The sequence below is a fragment of the Myotis myotis genome, unplaced genomic scaffold (assembly GCF_014108235.1).
Source record: "Myotis myotis isolate mMyoMyo1 unplaced genomic scaffold, mMyoMyo1.p scaffold_m19_p_18, whole genome shotgun sequence".
Taxonomy (NCBI): Eukaryota; Metazoa; Chordata; class Mammalia; order Chiroptera; family Vespertilionidae; genus Myotis; species Myotis myotis.
In genome coordinates this window covers 9577110-9603533 of record NW_023416322.1, presented here as the reverse complement: position 1 = coordinate 9603533, position 26424 = coordinate 9577110, and the positions used below count along the sequence as shown (strand labels likewise).

At 47.8% G+C, this 26424-nt stretch overlaps 1 protein-coding gene across 18 annotated transcripts in view; it reads right to left on the bottom strand.

Moving 5' to 3' along the window:
- SRGAP2 (SLIT-ROBO Rho GTPase activating protein 2) overlaps positions 1 to 26424 on the bottom strand; it is a 242246-nt gene that overhangs the window by 9453 nt on the left and 206369 nt on the right. For 7 of the 18 annotated variants that reach the window (XM_036342889.1, XM_036342893.1, XM_036342896.1 and 4 more), the window contains exons 14-20: positions 21686 to 21746; positions 16350 to 16427; positions 15305 to 15439; positions 13637 to 13742; positions 8385 to 8609; positions 4486 to 4568; positions 1356 to 1536 (exon numbers count right to left, since the gene is read on the bottom strand). In XM_036342889.1, the coding sequence (XP_036198782.1) occupies positions 1356 to 1536; positions 4486 to 4568; positions 8385 to 8609; positions 13637 to 13742; positions 15305 to 15439; positions 16350 to 16427; positions 21686 to 21746 (869 nt within the window). Of the gene's footprint in view, positions 703 to 1355; positions 1537 to 4485; positions 4569 to 8384; positions 8610 to 13636; positions 13743 to 15304; positions 15440 to 16349; positions 16428 to 21564; positions 21747 to 26424 lie in introns of those variants that run through there. The other 11 variants (XM_036342891.1, XM_036342895.1, XM_036342897.1 and 8 more) reach the window with 6 other exon arrangements.

Sequence of the window (26424 nt, the reverse complement as noted above, 5' to 3'; positions counted from 1 at the left end):
GGGCAGGCAGGCAGGGAAAACAACACAGAAAACAGTGTTAAATCGGCAAGACGGCCCCCCAACACACGCGACCCCGCCAACACATGCGACGGCTGAGGCAGCAGCGACGCCTGGCCCAGTCTGCGAGCAGAGGCCAGGACACCTGAGGGCCTTGGGAGGGTCATTTAAATAAAAATAAATAATCCCGCTGAGCTCTGCAGGATCCTGAGCTCCTCTGGAAAGCTGGGCTAGGGGACACCTGGATTCCAGGCACTGCCTTCTACCCCACGCTGCTGTCCTGGGGCAGCTGGGCCGGGGCCCCTCCCGGAGGAGGAGGCCGTCCCGGTTGCGATTTATCTGCCGAGGTTCCGAGCACTGCCGGGTAAGGACAGGCCGCTCTGCGTGGCTCTGGAGCTGCCGGCGTTGAGGAGGGACCCCGCCACTCTGTCGTAGCACATCCAGCCCCGCTTAGAGCGTCCCAGCTGGTCCCAGGACTCGCCACTGCTCTCTGGCCCCTCTGGCTACTGATGACAAGGAAAGCCCCTTCTCCCCCACAATCGTCTTCTCTCGGTCCCGCAGTGAAGCCATAACGCTAAATTTGGGAGGGTCCTGTCCACGCACAGATGGCCACCAGGTTTGCGATGTTATCAACAGAGGGAGGCTTTCCCCGCAGAACGAGTTGGGGAGAGGCTGGGAGGGTGCAGACTCGTTCAGGATATCAACCTTTAAAAAATAATATCAAGGGAAGGACTAAACACACTGACAGCATCATATCCAAGGGGAGGAAGCAGGGCAGAGGTGGGGCAGAGGAGCAGGGCGGCTGGCTGGGGGCACAAGAAAACTCTTCCTGCCAGGAGACACTGCTTCAAAGAGCGGGAACCAACCAGCAGCCCCTCTAGGAAGCTGACAGCCCCTTTGCTCCCTGACATCTTCTCCCCTCCTTTCCCCATGTCTACCTCATCTGGGCTAAATGGACTGGGTCATTTCCACAAGGCTGCGTAAGCTGGCTTTCTCCTAGAAAAGGAACTCAGCATTTTCATTTCTGTGGGAAAATGCCAGCAGGGGCCCAACAGGCTGGGGTGGGCATAGTTGTTTAAAAAAAAGAGAGAAAGAGAAATAAAGATATTTCCCCAACCTGATCTTTAGAAAGTGATCAAATAATAAACGCCTCATTATCACTCATCAGGTTTAAGTGGGAATGAGCGCTGACTGGCGGTGGAGGAGTGGTTTCCAGGGGGAAAGAGTGTGGCGAGAACCAAAAACAGTTCTCCACTGAGTCTGGGGGTTTGGTCTCCCTCATCCCCCGATGGCTCCAGAAATGGTTTCCCTCCCACAGTGCGGCCAGGGAGCCCCAAAGATGCAGGGGCCCAACGTACGTGTCTTGAACCACGATGTACTGATGGGGGATGAGTCCGTCGATGCCATTGTGCCGGCCTTCCCACCAGTCGTCAGAAGCCCGCTGGTAAAGCAGCAGGGATGCCCCCTTCTTGAAGGACAGCTCTCGGGCTGTCCGGCCCACGTAGTCAAACTTGGCAATGGCCTCAATGGGCTCACACTCTGAGAGGAGTGGAGAGGAAGGAAACACATGCTGGGACTCACAGACTCAGGAAACTGAGCGGAAAAGCCCAATGAGCTGAACTTACAGTGGTGGGAAGATAACCTTATGTGAAAATGAGCCATGGACCATGCTTAAAGCAGGTAATTCCTGTGCAGACTGTGCCATCCTGAAAGCACCTGTGTACCCTTCCTTGCCTTTGTTCATGCTGTTCCCTCCACCAGGAATCCTTGTCTCTCTCATCTGACTGATGAAAAACAGGAAGTCACAGTTGGAATATCACCTGCTTCCTATAGTAACTTCTCTGGCCAACCCCTAACACTGAACCTGCCACACTGTATTTGGAAGCATCATTTCTTTTCTGATTATAAAACAACTAGAGACCCTCGGGGGATGTCGGAGGCCCCAGTGCATGGATTCAGCCCGATCCCCGCAGGCCAGGCAGAGGGACCCACCAGGTCTCTAGTATGCATATAAGACCTTTGGTTAACCTCTTCCCCTCTCCCCACGTCCCTCTGAGATTTATCAGTCTGTTCCATGTTTCCAGGCCTGTGCATTGAGTGTCTGCCCCCTGGTGGGCAGTGCTCATCATAGCTACCAGTCGAACGGCGGACCAGTAGCTTTTATATATCTAGATTCCATGAATCACAGAACATTTATCATATTGTATTTTAAATAATTATTTATGCTAGCCATTCTCCCTAGTACAGCAGTTCTCAACCTGTGGGTCGTGATCCCTTTGGGGGTCGAACGACCCTTTCACAGGGGTCGCCTAAGACCATCGGAAAACACATATATAATTACATATTGTTTTTGTGATTAGTCACTATGCTTTAATTATGTTCAATTTGTAACAATGAAAATACATCCTGCATATCAGATATTTACATTACGATTCATAACAGTAGCAAAATTACAGTTATGAAGTAGGAACGAAAATAATTTTATGGTTGGGGGGTCACCACAACATGAGGAACTGTATTAAAGGGTCACGGCATTAGGAAGGTTGAGAACCACTGCCCTAGTACAACATGAGTTTTTAGTTTCTATAAAGAGAAAATAACTTGCCCAATCAACTTTCTAAGGAACAAAATATGGAAATACATTTTGTGAACAATATATGAAAAAAATGTGCATAAATGTGATCAGAAAAAATAAAAGGGGTTTACAAATGCAATGCAGTTTTACTTTTGTGTGAGCCTCCATCTTGTCTATTAAATGGGGATAATAATAGTGGTTTTTTTTTTTTTCATAAAATTGTCCTCAGGAGTTAATAATTTTTTAAAAATGAATTTATTGCCCTAGCTGGTTTGGCTCAGTGCATAGAGCATTGGACTGCAGACTGGAAGGTTCAATTCTGGTCAAGGGCACATGCTTGGGTTGCAGGCTTGATGCCCAGGAGGGGGCTTGCAGGAGGCAGCCAATCAATGATACTCTCTCATCATTGATGTTTCTATCTCTCTCTCCCTCTCCCTTCCTCTCTAAAAATCAATAAAAATATACTAAAAAACAAACAAACAAAAATGAATTTATTGGGGTACATCTGTATACTCTATTTTGTGCTTACAGCCGGAAGTCTAGTCTCCTTTTGTCACCATATATTTGACCACTTTTACCCTCTTCATCCTTCCCCGACCCCTTACCCCTCCGGGAACCACCATTCTGTCATCTGTATCTATGAGTTTGTTTGGTTTGTTTAACAATTTGTAAAAGTGCTTGGCCCACAGTAAGTGCTACGCATGTGTTAGCCATTATTATACACATTATACTACACATTTATTTATATGTCTACTTTCAAAGAAAGGATTTGAAGTGTGTTATTCTGAGTAAATGAAAGAGATTCAATCAGCCCTGTCTGGGAATTTGAGAATCTAAGTGAACCTAAAGGCCAAAGGGCCGAGACTTCATGGCAGGAGGCAGACCAGAGGAGGCCTGCCACATACCCCACTCTCAGTTCTGCACGGCCTTGGGCATGGCACTTGACCTCTTAACTCAGTTTTCTCAAAAAATAGCAGCGCTATCTATTTCACTAGAGATTAGGTCATAAGACATATAAAGCCTCTAGCATTGGTGGGCCCTCGGCAGGCTCCAACCAATTACATATTTCCCTAGTTCACCCACTTTCCTCCCATGTGGCAAATCATCATACCGATCCATCTGACATCAGGGCCTGCATAACAGCCCTAATGTTTTCTCCTTTAAAAGCTGGCTGAGGATTGCAGAATTCACGGCAAGGCGGGAACAGGGAAAGCCCCGCAGACTGTGCCATTTTGTTCTTATGCCCAGAAAATTCTAAGGCCCCTTGTCAGCTGCTGAGCTTTCCAGAGTCCCAGAGATCCAGAAATGGGGCACAAAACTGCTGGAAGGAGGGGGAAGGTGCTGGCTGGACAGTCCCTGGTTATCATGGGCACGGCCGAGGGGCCCGCGGATGGCAGCTGTGTCCACATCCCGACGCACACCCCCGGCCGCAGCGCCCGCAGGTCTGCACTCTCTCTGGAAAGGGTCAGTCTTTCCAGTGGGCAGACGTGAGCGCGTGCGGTTTCTGAGTCCTCACTCCCACTCCCCTCTGGCTTCTGCTGGAGTCTTGGCACCCAGCGTCTGTATTCCCCTGGCTTACTGCTTTTCAAGTGAGCTCTTCACTTTGGTCTCTAGCTCCCTGGCAGCAGTCTGCGCTGGGACAGGAACTGACATGCTGGCGAGACAAGGAGCTGTGAGGTGGGCGAGGGCAGGGTGTTGGGGCAAGAGGTCGAGGGGCGATGACATGTGTAGTCTTCACCTCTGGTCTGATACAGAGACCTCTCTGTCTGAGAAGGTGGGCTGCCTCTTTAAGACTGGGAAGGGGGGCAAGGGCTCGCTGCCTGTGTGCAGGGGACTGCTGGGCGGAAGGCTCTTTGGGAGCACAGGATGGCCTCACCCGGGGAGCCCCGCAGACCCCAAGCAGGACCTCGTACCGTCATCGCTCGTGTGGTGCTCCGCGCTCACATCCTGGGTGGAGTCTTCGACCGAGGCTGTCTCTCCGTGAGGGCTGTCACTGCAACAGAAGCGAGAGGAACCCGGCTCAGCTGGCTCTCAGAATTCTTGTCTTCCTCTCACACAGCGTCCTCAGGGCTCAGGCATGGAGTCTACCTCATGCTCTCTCTATCTTGACTGCACACACCGACAGACGCCAAGAATGACAGAGAAAGCTCCTACTCCAGCCCCTGCTACAAAAACCACTGCAGTCTGCTGAGAGTATCTTGACACCAAGCGAACCCCTTTTCAATTGTGTTTTTTCAAAACTACAAAACAACCCAACTCCTCAAGGGCTGTTTCTCTAGGTGAATTAGTTCCTGGAGGGAGCACGGTGGAAGAAAAACACCAGGCTTTAGTATCAGATACAACCGGGTCCAAAAATCCACTCTGACACTTGGAAGCCGTGTGGCCCTGGGCAAGTTACTGGTCTCTTCCAGCTTCAGTGACCTAATCTATAAATGGTCAGTATAGCTCACAGAGTCACATGAGGATTCAGTGAACTAAGAGGGGGTGATTGATAAGCGGGACTTCCTTTCTTTCTTTCTCAATCTGCTTGATGTCTCTACGACGCCTTGCAGTTTAGCTCCAGGTACTGGAAAGAAAGTGGGAGGGGAGTCACAGAAATGGATGGGAAGAGGAGTCTGCTGCGGGCTGAACTCTGCAAGAGCGCAAGAGACAGTCAGGTCAAGACGGGAAGAAATTCGTCCCATCTAGAATCATCCGGGGTTGAGGATCGAGAATGGCCAGGGAAGTTACTAGGAATGTCTTTCTGCCGCCTGATCTCCTGGCTCATGGACTTCAGAGTGCTTAGTAAGGTAGAAAACCCCCTGTTCATGTCCAAAGGTTCTTTCTCTGGCATGTGGTAGTAATGAGTGAGCCTTTCCATCACCCCTGCTCAACCCCACCACCTGGCCTCAGGGTCTACCTTTGAGCCCATACCTCTCCCTTCTCATGGAATGGGTCCTTCACTCCTAGGAAGGTCCTCAAAGACCAGGAGGCCAGTTCAGAACGAACCTCATTAGGAGGAGTCAGTTCCAAGGAGTCCTCCAGGCTCCAGAGAACATTCTGGGGCGCACGAACGGGGATTCCGTCCGCTTTGTCAAAAAATCTGGGCACAATTTCTTACTGTTTTCTGGGCCTAAAAACCCTCTGATGAGTTTGGTGACTTTCTGGAAACCCTTGGGATGCACCGGACCAAGGCTCACTTTTCTGCAGGTTCCAAGCCCATCTATGTGGCCATCCACGATGGGGCAGTTCGCAAACTTCAGAGAGTGTGGGGTGGCTTGTTAAAAACAGATTGCTTCAGCCCCAGAGTTTCCAAAATACCACGTGCGGGCGTGCACGTACAGTGCGATTGAAACTTCGTGGCCCATGCCACGGGGCCAAAGAGCCGCATGTGGCTCGCGAGCCGCAGTTTGCCGACCACTGCACTAGGTTGTTCACGTTTATAACCAGCCCCAGGTGCTGTTAGTCTGGGACTCCACTTTGAAATCCACTGCTCTAAGGTAAAGGCAAGATGATGTTTCCTAAAGTTCCTTTTTGCCCTAAAATTCCGTTTTTCTCACTGTACGCCCACACCCCAGCAACACCCCAGACCCAACCCTGTGGTCTCAGAAGCTGGCATGCCACCCAGCAATAGTCCTGGAAAAACCGGTTCCAGTCTCAGGTGGTAAATGTGGTGAATGGCCTCTCCTCTCCACGGTCATGGGGAGGCCAAGTGGCCTGTGCTCCCTCTTCCTGGCTGTCTGGTCTCCTGGACACTTTCCAGAATCCTTGGACCCTAGCATGCCTACTGCCACCCCTCCCCCATCTCCTTCATGGCCTTAGCTCACAGCACCGGCACCTCTCTCTCCCCCAAGGAAAGGGAAGGTTGCGAGCCTTCTGAGTGGGTGTGAATCCAGGGCTGAGATGGTCCCTTTAACCCCAAGACCATTTACTCTTGACCCTCTGGTCCCTCCCACCCAGTCTATGGTAGAACATTCCCCGTGCAATCTGTGGTTTTTCCAGAGGCTGCCAATAAACGCTGGATGCATAACAAACAACATGGGGCCGAGGGGAACACTTGGAGAGAACTGGAGGAAGGTGCCCTCCCGTCTGTGCCCCTGGAGCTCCCACTCCCACCCCCTGCCGGGGTTCCGTCTGTTCCACTGGCTGAGACCGCCCGGGAGGAGGTGTGAGGGACCATGTCCTGGGCTAAACCCAGCCTGCAGCGATTTCATATTTGAGAATTGAGGGCAGACTTTAGAAGGAAGGTAAAGCAGGAATTGGGAACATTGTTCCACAGCTTCCCAACACTCGTGCAAAGGGGAAACTGACCCTCCCAGTCACATGTACAAGGACAGCTCCCGGGAGCTCCTCGGCCAGCAGGCTGAGACCTGAACAACCTCCCTATCCCACCAACCACCTGTCAGTGACAACAAGCTTTCTCTCTGAGCTGGCAAGCCGAGGTTTCTCCAGCCCGGACCCAGGTACTGGGGTCTGCAGGACAGCGGAGAAGACCGAGCCCGGATGTCAGTGATATTTTCATGTTCACGACACATGGATGTCCCTTTCTTCACTCCCTGAGCAGGAGGCTCCTTCTGTGGAGATCAGGGACCAGTGTGGACCAATCGGCCTCTAAGTAAACAACCTCCCTTATTCTCCCTACCTCAGTCCATAGCAATGGGGCTGGCTGAATTGGTTCCAGATGCTGAATTCAGATGGAATCTGGTTTGGGCTGGCTTATGCTTTCAGCCCAGGCTGAAACATTTTTAGGGGAGGAAGAAGGGGGAGGAGGAGAAGGTAAGGGGTGCTAGGGAGTAAAAGAGAGAGGCAGCTGTCTGTGTTTAGTGGAAAACTGACACAGGAAGTGGTTTCCTGGGGGCAGTGGGCAGTGCCCTGCACTAAAGGACGAGAGATCAGGGTGCAATCCCCACCATGGGGTGGCCTGAAAGATCGTCACTGCCTCTCTGCATTGCAGTGACTTTATCTGTAAAACGGAAATAGTGACTCAGTGTTTGTCCAGCGGGAGGGTCTATGTGCCTTGGGATCCTGTCATATCTCTGCTCCCAGGCCAGGTCATGAAAAACCTCACCCCACGCAATTTAATCCCACTTCAGGGTGAAACTGTGCCAACCTGCTGAAAATGGAGCTTAGCCCTCTCTCCCTTCATGAATTTCTGAAATCACCTAAATGGTCATCTTACAAACGCCCAGCCAGCAAATTATGTCCCATATCTAAACCCTTCCCAATATGAAATTCCCCGGGAACCGGGACTGTTTCGGGCACCATGCACAGCAGAGCAGAACCCTGAGAGACACTGGGGACTGGTGAACAACTGTAGAAAATTCCCTTTCCTAGCGAGTATTAATATTACTATTATTATTGTCATTTTCTTTCAGAATATAATGAAAGATAATGACCACTCAGAACTCATAAGGTAGAAAGGTGCCGTGAAATGGCACTTCCTCCATAGGCCGGGCCAAGGTGGGGCACTGCCTACACCAGGGGTCCTCAAACTACGGCCCGCGGGCCACATGCAAATACAAATATTGTATTTGTTCCCGTTTTGTTTTTTTACTTCAAAATACGGTATGTGCAGTGTGCATAGGAATTTGTTCATAGTTTTTTTTTAAACTACAGTCCGGCCCTCCAACGGTCTGAGGGACAGTGAACTGGCCCCCTGTTTAAAAAGTTTGAGGACCCCTGGCCTACACCAACCCAAGACCCTGGCAGCCTGAAGAGCCTGGGAGTGAGGCTGGGCGGGTCTGGGTATTTCCCTTTGGTCTTGTTTGGCCATCTGGCCCCCAGGCCAGTGTGTGTGGGTGATGCCCTCCCCGCTCCAGCCCTGGCCCCCTACCAGTAATCCTCCATGCTTCCTCCTCGGCTGTAGACAGGGCCCTCCAGCTCCCTGGGGTTTGGGAAGATGTTCTCATGCTGGATGATGATGGTTTTGATCAACTCGTTCACGTGCGCTTGGCAGGACACCTGGTCGTGGCCCTCAGGCACCGACATCAGCGAGGGTCCGAAGCAGATGGCGAGGTTGTAGGGGTCCATCATGTTCTCCTCACTGAACTGTGACAAACTGGAGGAGAAGGGAAAGGGTGCAAGCTGGAAAGCATGCGCATGAATGCCCAGAAAACACAATCACAGGGGCACAGCCAAGAGCAAGAACAGAAGTTCTGCAAATTGCCACCTGCTTCCCTGGGCATCAGAACCCTTCTAAAACGTTGGCAGGAGGGTTGGGGAGGAGGGGTTGGGAATGACCATCACGATGGTCACTCAGGAGTCAAGGAAAGGCAAAGCAGAAGTACATCCTTGCAGGTGTCACCCCCTCTCTCTCCAGCTCCCCGATCAAATCCTACTTACCATCCCACCCCAGATCTTATCCACCAAGTCCCCCCTGCATAGTTGGATACAGCTCCAATAGCCCCTCTAAGCTGACAGGGCAGACAAAGACCCTCAGGCTGCCCCGGTCATAATAGGGTTAGAGGACACAGGCATTGTGTACCTTCTTCAATAGAAAAATAATCAAATTATTAGGGATATTCCATTCTAAGATCTAGGCTTATTTTGTTTAAAAGCCAACAGATTAGCTTTTATATTCCATCAAGCCAGTGGAGTTCTTTCTGGAACAGCTAATGCAATTGTTTTTCATTTTCATAACATCCTCCTCTATTATTACATTCAGGATTTGTTCCGGAAAAGGTCAGCACGCTGTTCAGCTCCTGCTCAGGCTTCCTCTGGATGCCGTCTGACTTCATTATCGGATATTTATTTATTCTGGGAACTCCCTCTTTCCAGCCAGCAGCTGATCCAGCCACACCTCCAACCTTGGCCAAGGACCCAAGCCCTTCACTGAGCCACCGCACCTGACTGGCTCCCACTGGCCTCGATTTGTCCAGGCACTGAAGCTGGGCCAGCTCTGGATATACTCCCCCTCCTGCCCCCCAACTGCAAAACAGTGAGCTCTGCTAAGGAGCTCTGCCTCCTTCGGGGCATCAGCAGAAAGTCCCCAGCACTGGACTCTGCCAGAGCCTGAGAAGACACCCAAACCCTCTGATGCTGAACCGAGGCCTGCGACTCCGCTGACTTCATGTGAGCTGGGCAGTTTGCTTCTAGTGCATCCCACATCCAGACTCAAATTACCTAGTTGGTCTCGCTCTAACTCTAGAGTTCCCTCCTCTGTTGAAGATTCTGATAGGCTGCCCACCGCCCTTAGAGAATGCCGGCAGAACCTGTGAGATGGTCCAGCGAATGTGAGCAACTGTCATGACTCAGAGTCACTGTTTTCTAGGACCTTGTCAAACGCAGGGAGGCCGGCGATGCGAGGTGATAGAACTCAGGGGCTGGATCGCTTCACAGGAGGTCATAAAAAGTTAATTTTGCAATCCTTCTCTGGCTCCTGAGTTAAAAGAGCAGATCCAGAAAAGGCTGGGAGATGTTTCCAAGCCTACTTCTCAGTCAAATAAAAACTTGAGAGAGACTGTTAATGACCTTGGGAACCTCAGCTGGGACAACTGAGGAGGAGGTACCACAAATTGTAGCAAATCGCAGGCTGGCTGGTTCCTGGTGTCGTGGAGGGCACAGGAGGAGGCAGGCCTTGTGTCTGTAGTGATCTGACAATATTCTGGTAACAGGGAAGGAGACCAGAAGTTTCTGAGATGTCTTTATTTTTTTTAAATATAGTTTTATTGATTTCGGAGAGGAAAGGAGAGGGAGAGAAAGATAGAAACATCAGTGATGAGAGAGAATCACTGATCGGCTGCCTCCTGCATGCCCCCCACTAGGGATCGAGCCCGAAACCCAGGCATGTGCCCTTAACCAGAATTGAACCCGGAACCCTTCAGTCCACAGGCCAACACTCTATCCACTGAGCCAAACCAGCCAGGGCTGGGATGTCTTATCGTCAAAGGGAAACAAACTCTAGCCCTGAGAATCCAGGCCCAACTCTGTGAGATGAGAAATGAGGCTGAGCCTTCTAAGGCAAGGCCTGTGTAAGTCATAGGTGGCTGCAATGCAGGGGACACATCTTCATGGACTGTGGTCTCAGAGGTCCGGGTCCATTTCTTACTTCCATTAAAATATAGACCAAGATCCTTCATCTCCAATCTGCAACAGGAACACCTAGGTGTAGGAGCTAAAGCCATGGTTCTTAATTTTGGGAGGACGTAGGCTCCTTCAAGGATTTGACAAAACTGGAAATTCTCTCCCCAGAAAATTCATAAATGTGCACATACAAATACACACAATTTTGTACCTAGTGGTGTTAATGGTCCTTGGAGACCCTGAAGCCTGTACCCAGTATAAGACCTCAAACACTGGGTTTTGATCTTTAAGGAAACACCTAAACTAAATAATACTGCTAACAGCTTCTTCTCTAAAAAACCTTCTTTTTTGGCATCAACTTATATATCTGCTGTTTCCTCTGAGAGTTGTGCTATATTTCTATAGTTTCGTCTATACCACCAGGGAATCCTCCTAATGGATTCCAACTCATTAGCTTATGTGCAACTTCAAAAAGTTCAACATTATGGCTGGGAACACAGGCTTTTTGGGGAGAATGAGAAAATCAGGATTAGTATTGGAAACTTGGACTTTTTACTCGTTAATGATGCACATTTCCTTCTTTGATTACATTTAAAAGAAAAAAACCAAAATATCCCAAGAATTTCTGGGTCAAACAGACCTGGTTTTGAGTCCTAGCTCCCTTGCTTGCCGGTTCCATGACTTTGTCTAGTTCCCTAGTTTCTTCACTGAAAAATGGAGGCCATTCTATGCCTCCTTTATGGGGCTGTTGTGAAGGTTAAATGCCAAGTACTGAGCACTGCGGCTGGCACATCGGTGGGGTTCCATAGATATTTTCTGTAATTATAATATTCTGACTGCTTCTTGGTACCAGACCCTTGATTCTACTCCAGGAATGGACAGCAGGGCTGCGGACATTCAGCAGTAGTTGATTCACAAGAGCCTACCCGCTTCTCCTGACAGGCATTAATTACCTAACTGGGCAGCATGTGACTGTGTGAGTCATGGGGGGCTCTGAACTCAAAGGCAGCTGTGGTGCTGAGTCAGGGCTTGGCTGATGAGAGGAGCAGACACAGTCTTGTGGAGGAGGCAGGCTGCAGAGCCAGCACCCTCTGTCACTCTTCAGGGCCAGCAACAGGGCTAAAAGGGCAGGGTGGGTGACCCAGAAAGGTCTCAGGCTGGGGGGACTAACCCAGACACCTACAGAGCCAGGCCCACTTGTAAGCAAGCTGAGGCGCATGAACTGGTCTCTAACCTTGCATTCCTTTGAAGTAGAGACCAATCAACTGGGAAGACTCTTCATTTCACACAGAAATATGTGCTAAAAAACCCAAGCCCCTTGGTCTAATTTTTGTTTTCTCCTTTTAATAGATTCATGGATCTAGAAAAATCTTTCTCCACTATATAAAAGACCATAAAGCAAGAGTGACAATAAGTAGCAACTGAATTCATCCTGGGTATGAGGAAGTGTTCGGGAGGGCTGGGGTCTGGTGAGCGGGGCAGTGCCTGCCTCAGTAGACAGCAGTCTTTACTCCACAGGGAGCTGCTGTCACGTGGGGAGGCAGATCCAGCACTGCCAGATCTAATCAATTTTCCAAGAGAAGCTAGAAATCTAGATGTTTTTAAGGATGCCCCTGGTATTTAAACGTTTCAGTATTTTCAAGATACAGTGGACTGAAGGAAACACATCTATGGGCCTTATCTGGCCCTCAGTTTGCCCATTTATAACCTTTGGTCCAGGAGATTGAAGGAGAAGCTGCAGTGAAAGGACAGGTGCCTACGAGAGGCTATCACATGTCCTCGCTGTGGACCCTGCTGCCACGTGGGGACTCCTACGCCCTGGGCAAGAACACATTGCTTGGATGAGATGCTCTGGCCAAGCCCAAGGTCCCCTCAGACCCCTCTTCCAGCTACACTGACCCCATGTTTCTCCCGAGTGTCAAATTCCCATGTTCGGCTGCCAACTTACAATCTCCCCTTGGAGGCCTAACGGGCCCTCAACTTAACATGCCTGCATTGGCACCTGGCTTTGATTCCTTCCTTCACACCTGGTCCTCCCTAACTCCACAAATGGCATCACTACTTCCCTGTTGCTCATGCTAAAAAGGTAGAATTCTTCTTGTTCCTCACACTCTACACCAGTGGTTCTCAACCTTGGCTGCACATTAGAATCACCTGGGAATCTTTTTAAAATCCTGATTTCTGGGCCTCATCCTCCGGAAATTCTGTTTCTTTGTTATGGGGTGGGGCCACAACATTAGTAACAAAGAAATAGAATTTCCGGAGGATGAGGCCCAGAAATCAGGATTTTAAAAAGATTCCCAGGTGATTCTAATGTGCAGCCAAGGTTGAGAACCACTGCTCTACACCCTACCCACCAGGAAGTCCTGTCAATGCCATGTTCAAAATAGATCCAAAACCTGACCCTCCCCACCACCCTCCATCACCTCCCCAGTCTAAGCCACCATCCCCGCACCCCAGCCGAGATGGTACAATAACCTATGAAGGGTCGACCTGCTTCTCTTCACAGCCTTCTCTCTTACAGTAACTTCTCCATGAAGCAGTTGGTGGGTTTTAAAAATACACACATATAGATCAGATCACATGATCAAAGATCACGTGGATTCTCAAATCCAAACCCTTATAACCATGACTGTCAGGGCTTGAGAGCCTTGAACATCCCTGTGGCTCCTTCCTTTACTTCACTCAGGCTGCTGCTTGTGCCACCTCCTCAGGGAGGTTTTGCTGACCGTCCCCCTATGGAGGCTCCCTCCCCCTTTCAGCCCCACCCCATTCAGCCCTGCACTCTATCCCTTAATTAACACTTCTTTAGTTTTCTCCTAAGCACTTACTAGTAACTGACGTTTCTGTCATTGTCTGTCTCCTCCCCTGGAATGTGAGCTAAATGATATCAGGGCTTTCGTCTCTTATTTTACAATGTATGCAGACAGCCTACATCTGTGCCCAGCACACAGTAAGTGCCCAGCAATTACTGGGCTGGAGGAACTGACATAGATCCGTATGTAAACTTCTAGTGGCTGAAGCCAAGGTCTGACCCAGCTGCTTACTGGGAAGTCTACTCACTGACTGAGGAAGGCAAAGAGGTATCTCATGATGATCAGAGTGGTTTTGGGCAGAACCAGGAGGACTTTCCGGATGTGCAGAGCTCTCTCCTGTAGGTTGTCCATTGCTGAAAGAAGAAAGCCATGTGTTACCTCCACTGTGGCTGAGATCCCAGGGAGTAATGGTAAGAAGAGTACTACCGGCAGGTGAAGCACAGAGTGGCCAGGTCAAGTCTATGCAACACTGGTGCACTGTACAAGGCATTTCATCCCTGTGGCTTGTGGGGTGGGGGATACATGCTGGGCTCCAAACACTTACCAGTGCAGGACTTAAGGTATGTGCTCCTTGGGCACAGAAGGGTTTGGAGATATTCCCTAAGCACCTACCCTTTTATTAAGACAACCACAGACAAGGAACTATCCATAAACCTGCTATGACTGCTCGACACCCAGCCTTGGAGGGCCTACGTGTGGGGAGGGAGGGAGCCTGGGCAAGTCCTGTCCTGCCTACTCTACCTATGCATCGCCCTATCCTCTGCACAAGTCTGGCTTATCTTCCCCTCGCTATCTGCAGTGCAGACGAGAAAAATGTGTCCAGAGACAAGCAATGGCTGCCCCTGTTAACAGTAATATCTAGGAAGTTTCCTGACTCTCACCATGAACAGATTAATTACAGGTGTGGCCCCAGGCGATGCATGGGTAGAGTAGGCAGGACAGGATGGCCTCCATGATGGCCAGCATCCCACTTCCTGTGTGTCGTGTGGATATAATGAGTATGTTTTCGTAAAGAAGAAATGAGAAGCAGTGGATGAGCATTCTCAAGGGGAGAGTTGGGCAGCCAAGGTATCTCGTACTGTCTTGGTCATCCCAGTCTACTTAAGATAGTTGACCTAGGCCCAGTCTTAGAAAAAGACATGAAAACAGGAGGGATGCATGTATTTGCTCACCCACAGAATTCATTCCCACCAGACTCCCACAAATAGTGGGTCAACAAGTAAAATAAGAGGCCCCTGAATGCTCAGGCCCTTTCCTCTCAGAATAACAGAGGACAGTGCTCAGGGCATATATGAGTCAAACTGGAAACTCGGGGTGGGGGTTGGGGGAAGGAGATCTTGGGGAAAAGGCTGGTTTCTCCATTTCAAAGGCACTGCCTTCTCCAGCCTCTGGAGCCACCAATCCAATGGGATGTGATTCCAGGGTGACCCGATATTAATCCAACTTCCCATGGATCACTTTAGAGCAAGAGGCAGAGAGCCTCGCCGGGGGATAGAACAGACTATCTCTATATTGCTGCTTTTATGCCCGGAGGGTTTTATTCCTAGAAGAACATTAAAATATCCGGCAGGTAAGCCATGCCATGTGTAGAACAACACACAGGAAATAGTTGCAACACCGATGCTTTCTCCCTGTGTATCATGAAAAGCATAAGCACAGACTATGTCTTATATGTAAATATAAATGTATTTTACTGAAGACAAAGCCCAGAGAAGCAAAGGAATTTAAAGTGAATCAGGAAGAAAAAAATCCCCACCAAGGGATAGAGGAGTGTTGATGAGGAGGAAAAACTTCACTGAAAAAAGAAAATATTACTGCAAAGCTTATGAGAAAAAAAGACCCTGCGGAAATTTCTTCTCTGTTGCTACAAGGCTCTCTGGCCCAGAGGTCAGTCTGAGGCCAGGACGGTACTTACTCACGCAGGCCATCAGGTCATGGAAGATGTCCTTGGGGAAGAGAGGGTGTTCCAGCCCCCGGAAGTAAAGCTTCAGGACGCCAGCTATGGAGTCCATGTCATGGTCATTCTGGTCCCCAGCCAGCGGGTCTTCTCCTGATAAGCAACCCCCCAAAAAACAAAGAGGGTGAGAGAGGTAAAACACGTAGGATGAAGCAGAGGTGGTGGGGGAGGGGTGATCTAGTCAAGTTCCTCATCCCAGTCCATCAGCTCTCTGTCCAGCATGGCGGCCATGACAAGAGTGACCCAGGAACTGGATAAAGCAAAGACTGCTTAGGCTCAGGGTCCCCGGGCCAGAGGAGGGGCACAGGAGTTCAATACGCTTGTGCCAGACTAGCTCAGGACAGTCCCTATGGGCTGGGGATAGGGCACAGCAACTGGCTCTTTGAGAATCATGAAACCAGGCTGGGCCTGAGCTCCTGGGGGAGGAAAGCGAGGCCACGGGAGGCCAGCCCCTCTGCGCTGCTCGCACTCCTCCTGGCCTGCAACAGAGGACACCTACTTACGAGAGAACAATCATGCTGGAGCTCCCTATGGAAATTTCCTATCAGATGTGATTAGATTTAATGATTGGACCAACCTCAAATTGAAACTATATATGTATCTATTACAGTGACGGAAATTGCCAAAGCTTGCCCATTAACTTAATAGCCCACAGAATAATAAATGGGCTACGATGAACAGGCGCATTAGCCTTGATATTAACTACCACCAAGGGTTCCGGGTGAAGCCATAAACTGCCCAGACACCACAGTCAACTCCTTGGGTTTCAGCAGATCATCCCCAGGAAGCAGGATGAATGGGGCTGAGAAGGAGGCAGCTGAGATGGACGCTGCCATCTCCCTGCGTATCTAGGGAGAAATGTCTCTAACAGAGCAGGTGCCTGGCTGAAGAGGGAGGTGAGCTGGCTTTCCAACCTCTGGGTACCTCTCAGGGAGAAGGAGTGGAGCCAACAGTCCGGGGGGCTGGCAGACATTTGGTCTTATCTTCCAGGCTGTTTTCTCACCTCTCTCAAAGGCATTTTTGATGTCATTCACTTCCACCTGGGATCCCGACACCCGGAAAATTCCTTCATGCTGCAGACCTGAAAAGTCAGGGAAAAGTGGTCAAGAAAAAGCAAATTCACACAGCTCCAAGCTTAGCTGCATGTCCATCTCTGCCAGCCAATTCATATTTAAGTACCCTTTCTCCCTTCTTCAGGCCAATGGAGAAAACATGTGCAAGGATGCTGAAAAAGTCACTGGAATGGATACAAGGCATTAACAGGAAAAAAGCACCAAGTCAGAGACTTAAGGGAAGAAATATCTACACCTGGCTCCATAGGGAGACTATGAGGTGGGCTCCTTCCTCAACCTTTGCCTCTGTTCCCATCTGCAAAGTGGGATGTGACCTTCCGGCATCTTCTTATCACCCAGGATCAGGAATAGGGACCTCGAGCATGGCAGGCAAGCCTTCAGATACCATCAGAGGAGTGTCAGAAGGTCTGAGATGACAATTATGCTTTAGCTGTTCTAACACTGTTCGGCGGCTCTAGGGCACAATGCTTTGAATAGTTATGGGAAAGAGAGGACATGACAAGTGGTCAGTCAACAGACAAAATTGCCAGACACTGTGCTAGCCACTGGTCCTTGACTGCAGCCTCACGCAGGAATGTTACACTGTGATAATGTACGTGAGAACTTTGTCATCTTGGGTTAGAGTAGACGTAATCATAGTAAAATAATGCATGCGTGGTGATTGCTAAGACATGCTTCATATAAATAAATCAACTGGTTCTCACAATAGCCATGTAAGTAAGGTAGGGGGGACCAGCAATCCCATTTTCTAGATGAGGGGACTGATAAGTTATAACCTGCCTTAGGTTGCCTAGGCAGTAAGAACCACCAGAGCCAGGACGCAAACCCAGGCCTGCTGGCTACAAATGGGTACTCACTCCTGAAGGCCCAGCTTGTGGGGCCTACTAGAGTGAAGGTGTGGAGGACCAGAAGCCATCTCTGAGTCTGAACATGGATACGGTTTGTAGAGAGCACCACACATGCAACCGCAGACCTGGTAAGGGATCCGGGAAGCCCGGCATTAGAGCTGGGCCCAGGATTGGACTGAACTAGCGGCACTCAGGCCTGCCCCACCTTTCTTGGGAGCCCTGTGCCTCAGTCTTTATTCTGCCGAAGTCTCTCTGTTATGGCACGATCCCTTGAAAATGTTGATGTCAGAGAAATCTCAAACAAATTTCTCTTTAGGAAAACAAAAGAGAATATTGCTACATTTTGCCCAGTTTAGGGCTACCTGGTGAGGGGTGACTGAATTCTATCAGCTAGACCAGCGGCCGCCAACCGGTGGTCAATGGACCACTGGTGGTCCGTGAGGTCTGAAAGGTTGGTGACCGCTGAGCTGGACTTTGGAAGGTAAACCATACAGGCCAGGGCTGAACTCCTGAATCCAACTGAAGTGATATTGAGAAGCAAGTATGGGAAATTCAATTATAGGACTTGTAACAGCACTTGAGTTCTCTGTTCCTTTAACATGAAGCATGTTAAAACCCCTTTACTACCAATGTCATATTACCATATTAGTTACCAATAGGGCGGAACAGCCACATGCTGTTTCATCAGAAACAGTCATAGGCCCAGCGAGGTGTCAAAACCACAGCCAAACAGGGATGTCATCTCAGGGACCAGGCTACACGGTGTGTTCTACTTGGTAAAGCCAACAGCTTGCTCATCATATCCATGATCTTTTTCATTTTTTCTTAGTATAAAACCAATCAGACTTGGGCAAGTTATTTGGAAATGGCACAAAACCTTTCATTTTGGATCCAGCTGTCACCAAGCATTGTCCTCCTAGAGAATTCTTAAAAGGATTGCTACAGCACCACCTCCTGCTCACCTACTTTATCCCTTCACCCTGAAAACGATGGAGTTCTTCCATCCTGACTCAGTCTTGGTTGTTCCTTACATCCCTTCTCCTTCACATCTTCCTGGATCACCCTTACCCACCATTTACAGATGAGCCTCAGATTTCTCATCTCTATAATGGGACTAAATATCTGCCTCCCAGGGGACATGAAAATAGTACGAATGTGCAAACGGTGGGCCACAAACACTTCAGAACTGACACATGTTATGGACTCTATCCCCATTAAGTGCACGTAAACAAAAAATGTAATCACAGTTTCTAGGGAGTTTAGGGATACCTTGAGTCCCTATTTGGGGGAAAAGTTCAATTTAATTGAACAAAAAAATTTTTTTTTAAATAGCTACAATGTACTTTTCTTTCTTTCTTTAAATCAACAACATAGAGGACACATATATATTCTTACACCCTCTTCTTTCTCGCATGAAAGGTAACATGCTTTTTTACTTTTATTTTATTGGTTTGAGAATGAGAGAGAGAGAGAGAAAGAAAGAGAGAGATTGATTTGCTGTTCCAGTTATTTATGCATTCATTGGTTGCTTCTTGTGTGTGCCCTGATCAGGGATCAAAACCACAACCTTGGTGTATGGGGAAGACTCTAACCAACTAAACACCACAACCAGGGCTAAAGGCAGAATGCTTTAGACCAGCGGTTCTCAACCCGTGGGTCGCGACCCCTTTGACGGTCGAACAACCCTTTCACAGGGGTCGCCTAAGACCATCCTGCCTATCAGATATTTACATTACGATTCATGACAGTAACAACATTGCAGTTACGAAGTAGCAACGAAAATAATTTTATGGTTGGGTCACAACATGAGGAACTGTATTTAAAGGGCCAGAAGGTTGAGAACCACTGCTTTAGACACACTTTTGCACTTTTCTTTTTCATTTGACAATACATCCTGGAAGTCTCTCCATGTCATTTCCTAGAGTTCCTCCTCATTCTTTTTTGGTCGCTGTACAGTATCCCACTGTATGGATATACCACAGTTTATTCAACCACTCTTCTATATAAAGGCATTTAGGTTGTTCCTAATATTTTGTAATTACAAATGATGCTGCAATAAATAAACTTGTGCATATGTAGTTTTAAGCTGTTGTGTATCTTTAGGGTGAATCCTGTAAGGATTGCTGATCAGAAGACAAGTGCATATGCAGTTTTGCCAAATTCCCCTCCAAAAGGGTTGTAGCGATTTGCATTGCCATCAGCAATATGTAAGCACACCAAACGTGCTAAGATACAATATCCAAAACCCATCCACTTTCTCAGCTCTTCCACAGCTAACTCTCTGGCCCAGGCCACAGTCCTGTCTTCCCTGGGCTACTGCAGTAGCCTCCTATAAAAAACCACTCCCTGTTCAGAATTCTCCAATAGCTTCCCACTCACTCAGAACACAACCCAAACACCCACCCTAGCCAACAAAGCCCTGAAATATGACCACTCTCCTCTCCACTGACTCTGTTCCAGCCACACTGGCCTCCTGTGTGCTGGCCCTTGCGTATGCCAAGGATATCTGCATTTGATGCTCCTTCTCCCCCAAATACTCTTCCCCAGATACCCTCATGGCTCACTCCCTTACATCCTTCAGGACTCTGCTCAAATGTCACACGAGGTGACTGTAAGCTTTTCCTGACCCTGCCTAGAACAGTGTCTCCTCTCCATCTCCTCACCTCGCTTTACTTCATGACACTCACCAATCCCTGGCATATTATATATTAATTTATTTATGGACTATACAAGTGATCATTTATTTATCTGCCCTTTAGTAGAATATAGGGCTCATGAAGAAAGGAACTTTTTCTTGGCACACAATGAGCAACCAATGTATATGTCTGTTGAATGAATGAATGAATGAATAGAATGCATGGATGAGCAAATAGGAGTGCAGACGCTCTTCTTCTTATTGTCCTTTAGGCACAAATAATCCTTCCTCCCATGAACTTAGTTTGGACTTATCTTTGCCAACTGCTTGGCCATTAATCATTGCTATCTTGTGAAATTTCTTATGCGGCCGTTCTGAATTACTAAAGCTTATCTCTTTTTAAGTTTTCACTTGCTCATTTATTTTCTCCCGACTGTATCATAAAACCAGGGAAAGACAGCGACAGCGTATTGCCCCTGTTTCTGTTTTCCTGTTTGGCAATGCATGGCGCCCAGCATGGATCAGGGGCTTGATAAATATTTGTTGACTGTTCAGGAATGATGTAAAATGCTGTTACTTCAAGTGAATAGAGATAAGATGAAAAATTGTAGCTGATTAGAATGGGGTTAAGTTGTAGGCATGCTAAAATAATTGCTATTTCAAAAATGAACCCAAGCAATGTCTCAGTTTATCAGGAGAGAGGAAGGAAGCCAGCAATTATCAACACATCTCCTTGGCTCCTCGAGGGTCAGTGTGTCCTTTTTCCCTATAATTAGACAGGAAAGCACCTAAAAACAGTTTCTAATGCCTAGTTCCTAGAAATCTTCATGGCACTAGCTCAGATATCTGTGCTCTCTAAACACTCGTACACTTGGAAGATCAACTCTCTGGCAGTTCACCTCTAACCCTAAATTCTGTCCAAGCAACCAAGGAGCTGGTGAAGAAGGAATGGAGCTTCTGAGACTGAGCTTTATCTAAGCCAGTGGTTCTCAACCTTCTGGCCCTTTAAATACAGTTCCTCATGTTGTGACCCAACCATAAAATTATTTTCGTTGCTACTTCATCACTGTAATGTTGCTACTGTGATGAATCGTCATGTAAATATCTGATATGCAGGATGGTCTTAGGCGACCCCTGTGAAAGGGTCGTTCGACCGCCAAAGGGGTCGTGACCCACAGGTTGAGAACAGCTGATCTAAGCAGAAGATAGCGTGATTTGACTCGGGGCAAGAAGGAGCCAGTCCCGACCAACTCTCAAATGTGGGCTACAGCTTTAAGACCAGCTTCTAACTGCGCTCTTGACGATGCTGTATACAGTGAGACCACACAGAAAAAAACCTGGATGTTTTTAGGAATCAATGCAACATTACAAAAGGAGTTGTTTGTAAAGCAGTCTGATCAAAATGTCAATGTGACGTAACGGTGAAGGCTGTGCAGTGGGAGATACTGACACATGCAAAGATGGTGAGTAATGGTGAAACTACCGGCACACATCATGCCAGCTGTACTAATTCACTTAACAGCTGCCATCTAAAAGTCACTCTCAAGCTAGAAAAGGAAGTTGGTAAAAGGCTGAGGCCTTCTGGGTTAAAACATGTGATGTCTTTCTCTCAAGGTCTATGTGTGGCCATTCGGAAGTAGAAAATATTACATGAACAAATACCATTTTATTCCTTTTCTGAGAATGTCAGGATGGGAAGTCAGTCTCTACGCTTGCTGCTGAAAGAATTCCTGGAAGTTCTTCCCGACTTTGCAAATATGAGCAAGGCTAGCACCCTGCTTACCGTGTCTGCTGATAAACCGGATACAGCTTTCCACCACCAGAGGAATTGCCTGGCTGGAATCCTGAAAAGCCAAAGAGAAACACGTTAGGATCTCTAAACACGGATAGCCCAGGGTCAGAGAAAACGGGACGAAGTGTGAGGAACTTGTCTCAGCTGGTCAGTGGCTGGTCCACAGAAAAGCATCCAGCTTCTCTGCCCTTTAGACTCCGGAGCTCATACACAACGATCCGCTCGGAATGCCACACAGATGCCTTCAGTCAGCATGTCCTACAGGAGACTGATCATCTTTTATCCCAAATCAGATCCTTACCCTCAGCCATCAAATCAATACATTTTTGTCAAGTATGCCTCCTAAATATCTCTCAAATCCATTCCCTTTCTCCCTCTCTACTGCCACCAACCCAATCCAATTCATCATTTTTTCAATCCCCACCCTTGTTGTCCTTCAAACCATGCTCTTCTTCCTTTATATCGTGGTTAGGTGACCTTTAAAAGTGTGCATCTAACTGTTTACTCTCTAGGCCAGCTGTGGGCAAACTACGGCCCGCGATCCGGCCCGTTTGAAATGAATAAAACTAAAAAAAAAAAAAAAAAAAAAAGACCGTACCCTTTTATGTAATGATGTTTACTTTGAATTTATATTAGTTCACACAAACACTCCATCCATGCTTTTGTTCCGGCCCTCCGGTCCAGTTTAAGAACCCATTGTGGCCCTCGAGTCAAAAAGTTTGCCCACCCCTGCTCTAGGCTAAACTCTTGAAAGACTCCTCCTGCTTTATTTACACAGCCTTGCATGGCCAGGGTCCTGCCTTGGCCTCCAGTTTCATCTCCTTCTGCTCTTCCCCAGTCTCTATTTCAGCCACACTGGCCTTCTTTCTGTTCCTCAGATAAGTCCTCCTTGGCAATGGCTTTGCATGAGCTGCTGTGCATCTGGAATGCTCTCCTCATACCAGGCTCCTGCCCCATAGTCTCAATATAAGAACCACACTTCCTCAAGGATGTTTTTCCAGACTCCCAGATGAGCTCAGGGCCCTGTCTACAGGGTCTCAGCACCTTGAACTTGGCCCTCACAGCCTTGATTGTGACTTAATTGTGTGGGTGTATTCGTTTGCAACTTGTCACTACTACAGCTCAAGCTCCACAAGACAGAGCTTATATTAACTCTTAGGCGTTCAGTGAGGCCATGATGTTCTCACATAGTGGGTGCTCAGTTAATGTCAGTTAAGGGTGGTAGAATGAACCAATGGGAGCATCAGAATGGGAGTTTGGTATAAAAGGCAAGAAAGAAAAAACCCCAGATCTTGGTAATAGTGCAGACTAATTGGTACTAAGCAAAGAAGCAGGCCTCTCAGATGTCAGTCTTTGCTCTGCCGTTTTGCTATACAACCCTGAAATTTATTTAACTTCTTTGGGTCTCCATTTGCTATCTTCAAAGTAGGGAGGGGATAGGTGGTAAAGGGAGTAATATTTCCTATTGGCACATAAGCATTAGTACTGAGCATTTACAGAGGAACTCAAAGATGTGTTGGGCCATGTACTAAGTGCTTTAGATGGATTGGTCCTGGTAACAACCCTAGGGGGTATATAATTATGATTATCCTCATTTCACAAATGAGAAAACAAAGGCTTAGTAAGATGAAATAGCTGCTTATGGTGACATAGTAGTTAAGTGGCAGAGTCAGGATTCAAACCCAGGTATTCTCCTTCTGAGACTGAACCTATCTCTACCACCCATACCACAACCTAGGAACTCAGCAACATCGTCAGGTACATATACCAAATATTGTAAAAACCAGCAGGGTTTCATAATGCAACTAAACACACATTGGAGAAGAAAGGGATCAGGCAGCCCCTAAACCTAGTTAGAAAGGGCTGTAGATGTTGAGGACAGAGACTGTACTCTCGAGTGGGATGGGTCCTGTGGCTTCTACCCCTTTCACAGTTGGCCCGTGCCCTTCCCTGGCTTTGAATTTCCAACTGTAACCATGGGGCCTGGCCACTTTAGGGAAGCAGCTGGGCCTCACGAAGAAGTCAGGGTGAGAGAGGAGCTGGCATGGCCTCTAGCTCCCAAGCTTACTGGGAGCCCAGGGTGCTGCCAAAGGGAGTACTGTGTGGGCCAAGGTGGAGCTGCAGTCAGGAAGGTCTTAGTGGCCCCCAAACCCATCTGCTTCCCCAGCTTCCCAGCTGCAGTAGCCAGTGTCTGCCCTCTTGCTGCCATCGCTGATTTCTGCCAGTCAGCCTGGCTGATCTTAGAGTTAAAATCCTTGTCAGTTCTTCCATACTCTAATGAAGAAACTATTTAAAAAACAAAACAAAACAAACAAACAAAAAACAAACAAATCCCCCATTTTTGGAAGTCTTTTTATGCTTATAAGTGTTATATATTTTTTATTTACAAATAGCTGTAGCAGTGATAATGAGGATAGTGATATGAAGGTTTGCAAAGTTTTTCTGGTTCTAGATTTACAAATAAAGACCCAGAGGGAGGGAACAAAGTTGCTGGCTTCAACAAGCTGAGAACCACATTTTGCCTAGACTTACAGGTAGTTAAAGGGAAGTATACAGGGTTGCAGAAAGCAAGGATTAAAGACATTAACCTGCATGTCCACAGTCAACAGGACAGGAGTAGGTCAGAAGTAGCTCAGAGGGGTAATCTGTGGGCAGACAAGAGTGGGCCCGAGATGAGCTGCCTCCCTGTGGAAGAGTATTCTCCTGGGCCACACTGCTCCAATGGGGCCTAAGAAAGAGTCCAGGGGAAGCAAAACCTGGACAAAGACATGAAGGCTTCGGACCCTCCTAAGGGGCCCCAAAACTCTCACTTCACTGACGATTTTGCATACAGCTGGCCAGGCAGTGTCTCTGTGTGTCTTACGCAGGGTGTGTCTCTCCTGTTCTTCCTCTCCCTCCCTCCTCCAACATGAGAATCCACCTCAGCTTAATTCTTTTATTTAGAATATTTTTGGTCCTTTAATTCTAGGGTGGGAAAGGTTTTTTTTAAGGACAATTGGGCCAAATCCCCATTCAATCACATTAAGGGAACTTTAAACTGAAGGGAGAAAGGTAGCAGGCATAACTGGAAATAAGAGTAAAGCAAGCAGTCCAGTGGTTTGCAGGAGTGAACCATCAGGAAGGTGGACAGATAATGTCGAAACAATCCCTTGTTTGGCATAATTTTCCATGAGTGAGAGTTAGGATTTTTGTCAGGTACTGATCTCTGTTACATTTGTTAGCTTCCCGTTTTCACTAAGGGAGAATATACCAACTAACAACATATTAGATGTGGGTAATGAGAAGAAAAGAGGTGTCCAAGATAAAATTTGGGACTTCTGGGGCTGTGAAGAATGGAGAGTCCCAATAAGAGAAATAAAGATGTTAGGGGAGGTGCTAAGGAAGTTAAAACATGGTGGGGAAGGTGAGGAGACTGATGCTATCCCATGAGGGTGGGAGGTGCTATCTTGAACCTCAAACAGCAATGTCCAGCAACCAGTTAGGAGTCAGATCCAAGACCAAGCTGACATCACGATGGAACAAGTGGACACTAAAAGGAGAGAAAGGTTCGCAAGGAAAGTGACGGGGAAAGGCTATGGAGAGAAATAAGAGGGCCAAGCCTCGGGACATGCCTGAATTTAGAGGACTGGAGAAAGAAGGGCCACCAAGGAAGCTATGGAAGCCACTGGAAAGGAAATGCTGGGCTGAGGGGAGCAGGGAGAGTTTGGAAGCAGCAGTTGCGGTATCTCTTTATGAAGAAAAGTCTGAGCTGGTTTGAACCTAGGGTCAAAAATGACTGGAACCTATTAGGGACTCTCAAAAACAAAAGCTACTAAAGCTACTAGATTCATCCTCTTGTTTCGCTGATTTGCAATAAACAAACAAATAATTATTTATTCCCTGGTTACTTACTTTTACAAGAATGCTCATCATCCAAATTACTTACTATTTACCCTCATGACTGTCAGAAAAACACTTTATTAATCCACCATTAGATTTGAGCTGTTGGACAAAAACTGGGGCAGCAGAATGAAAATAAGGTCTTTACTTGATTGGGGCTTTTGGTGTATCCTGGAACTTTTATGCAAATCTAGCAACAGGCAAATATGCTTGGCCTGCAACTGCTTAGGTGCAACAGGATGCAAGCCAGAGGGGTGCCATTCCTCTCCACAGCGTCCAACCAGGTGTGCAAACCACTGCCAAAACGGTGGTCTACAGCACTCCTGCAGCCAGAGTGGAGGTGTGAAGCCCTTAGGCATACTCTCTATCCATGAGTAGGAGGCCCAGTTTTAGTCCAAGAACTGAAAGGAACAAACTTCGAGTCCAATCCTATTCTTAAGTGCTTAAAGGGGAAAAAAGGCTTGCTTTCTCTTTAAGAGATCCACCTATTAATTTTAAATGCATTAAGTTATCCCTGGGAGTCACTCCATTCTTCTCGTTTTAAATGAAATTATGGCAGAAAAAGGGAAGAAGAAAAAAATTAAAGGAACAAGAGGACAGAGAATTGCAATGAACTTTCTATAATTTTAAAAATATGTAATTGTATCCAATGGTGGTCTCTTTAAAATGAGATCCAAAGCAGAGAAGGCAAAACAAAACAAAACAAAACCCAACAGTGACAGCAAAGCTAAGACAAGTGAGGGCTATGTCATCTGGGTCCCCCAGCTGGATGACCCAGCCAGCCAGAGCCGTCAGATCGGCTGAAGACCCTGCTGGGCTGCCGACACCACAGAAACGAGGTGGCCTCTATA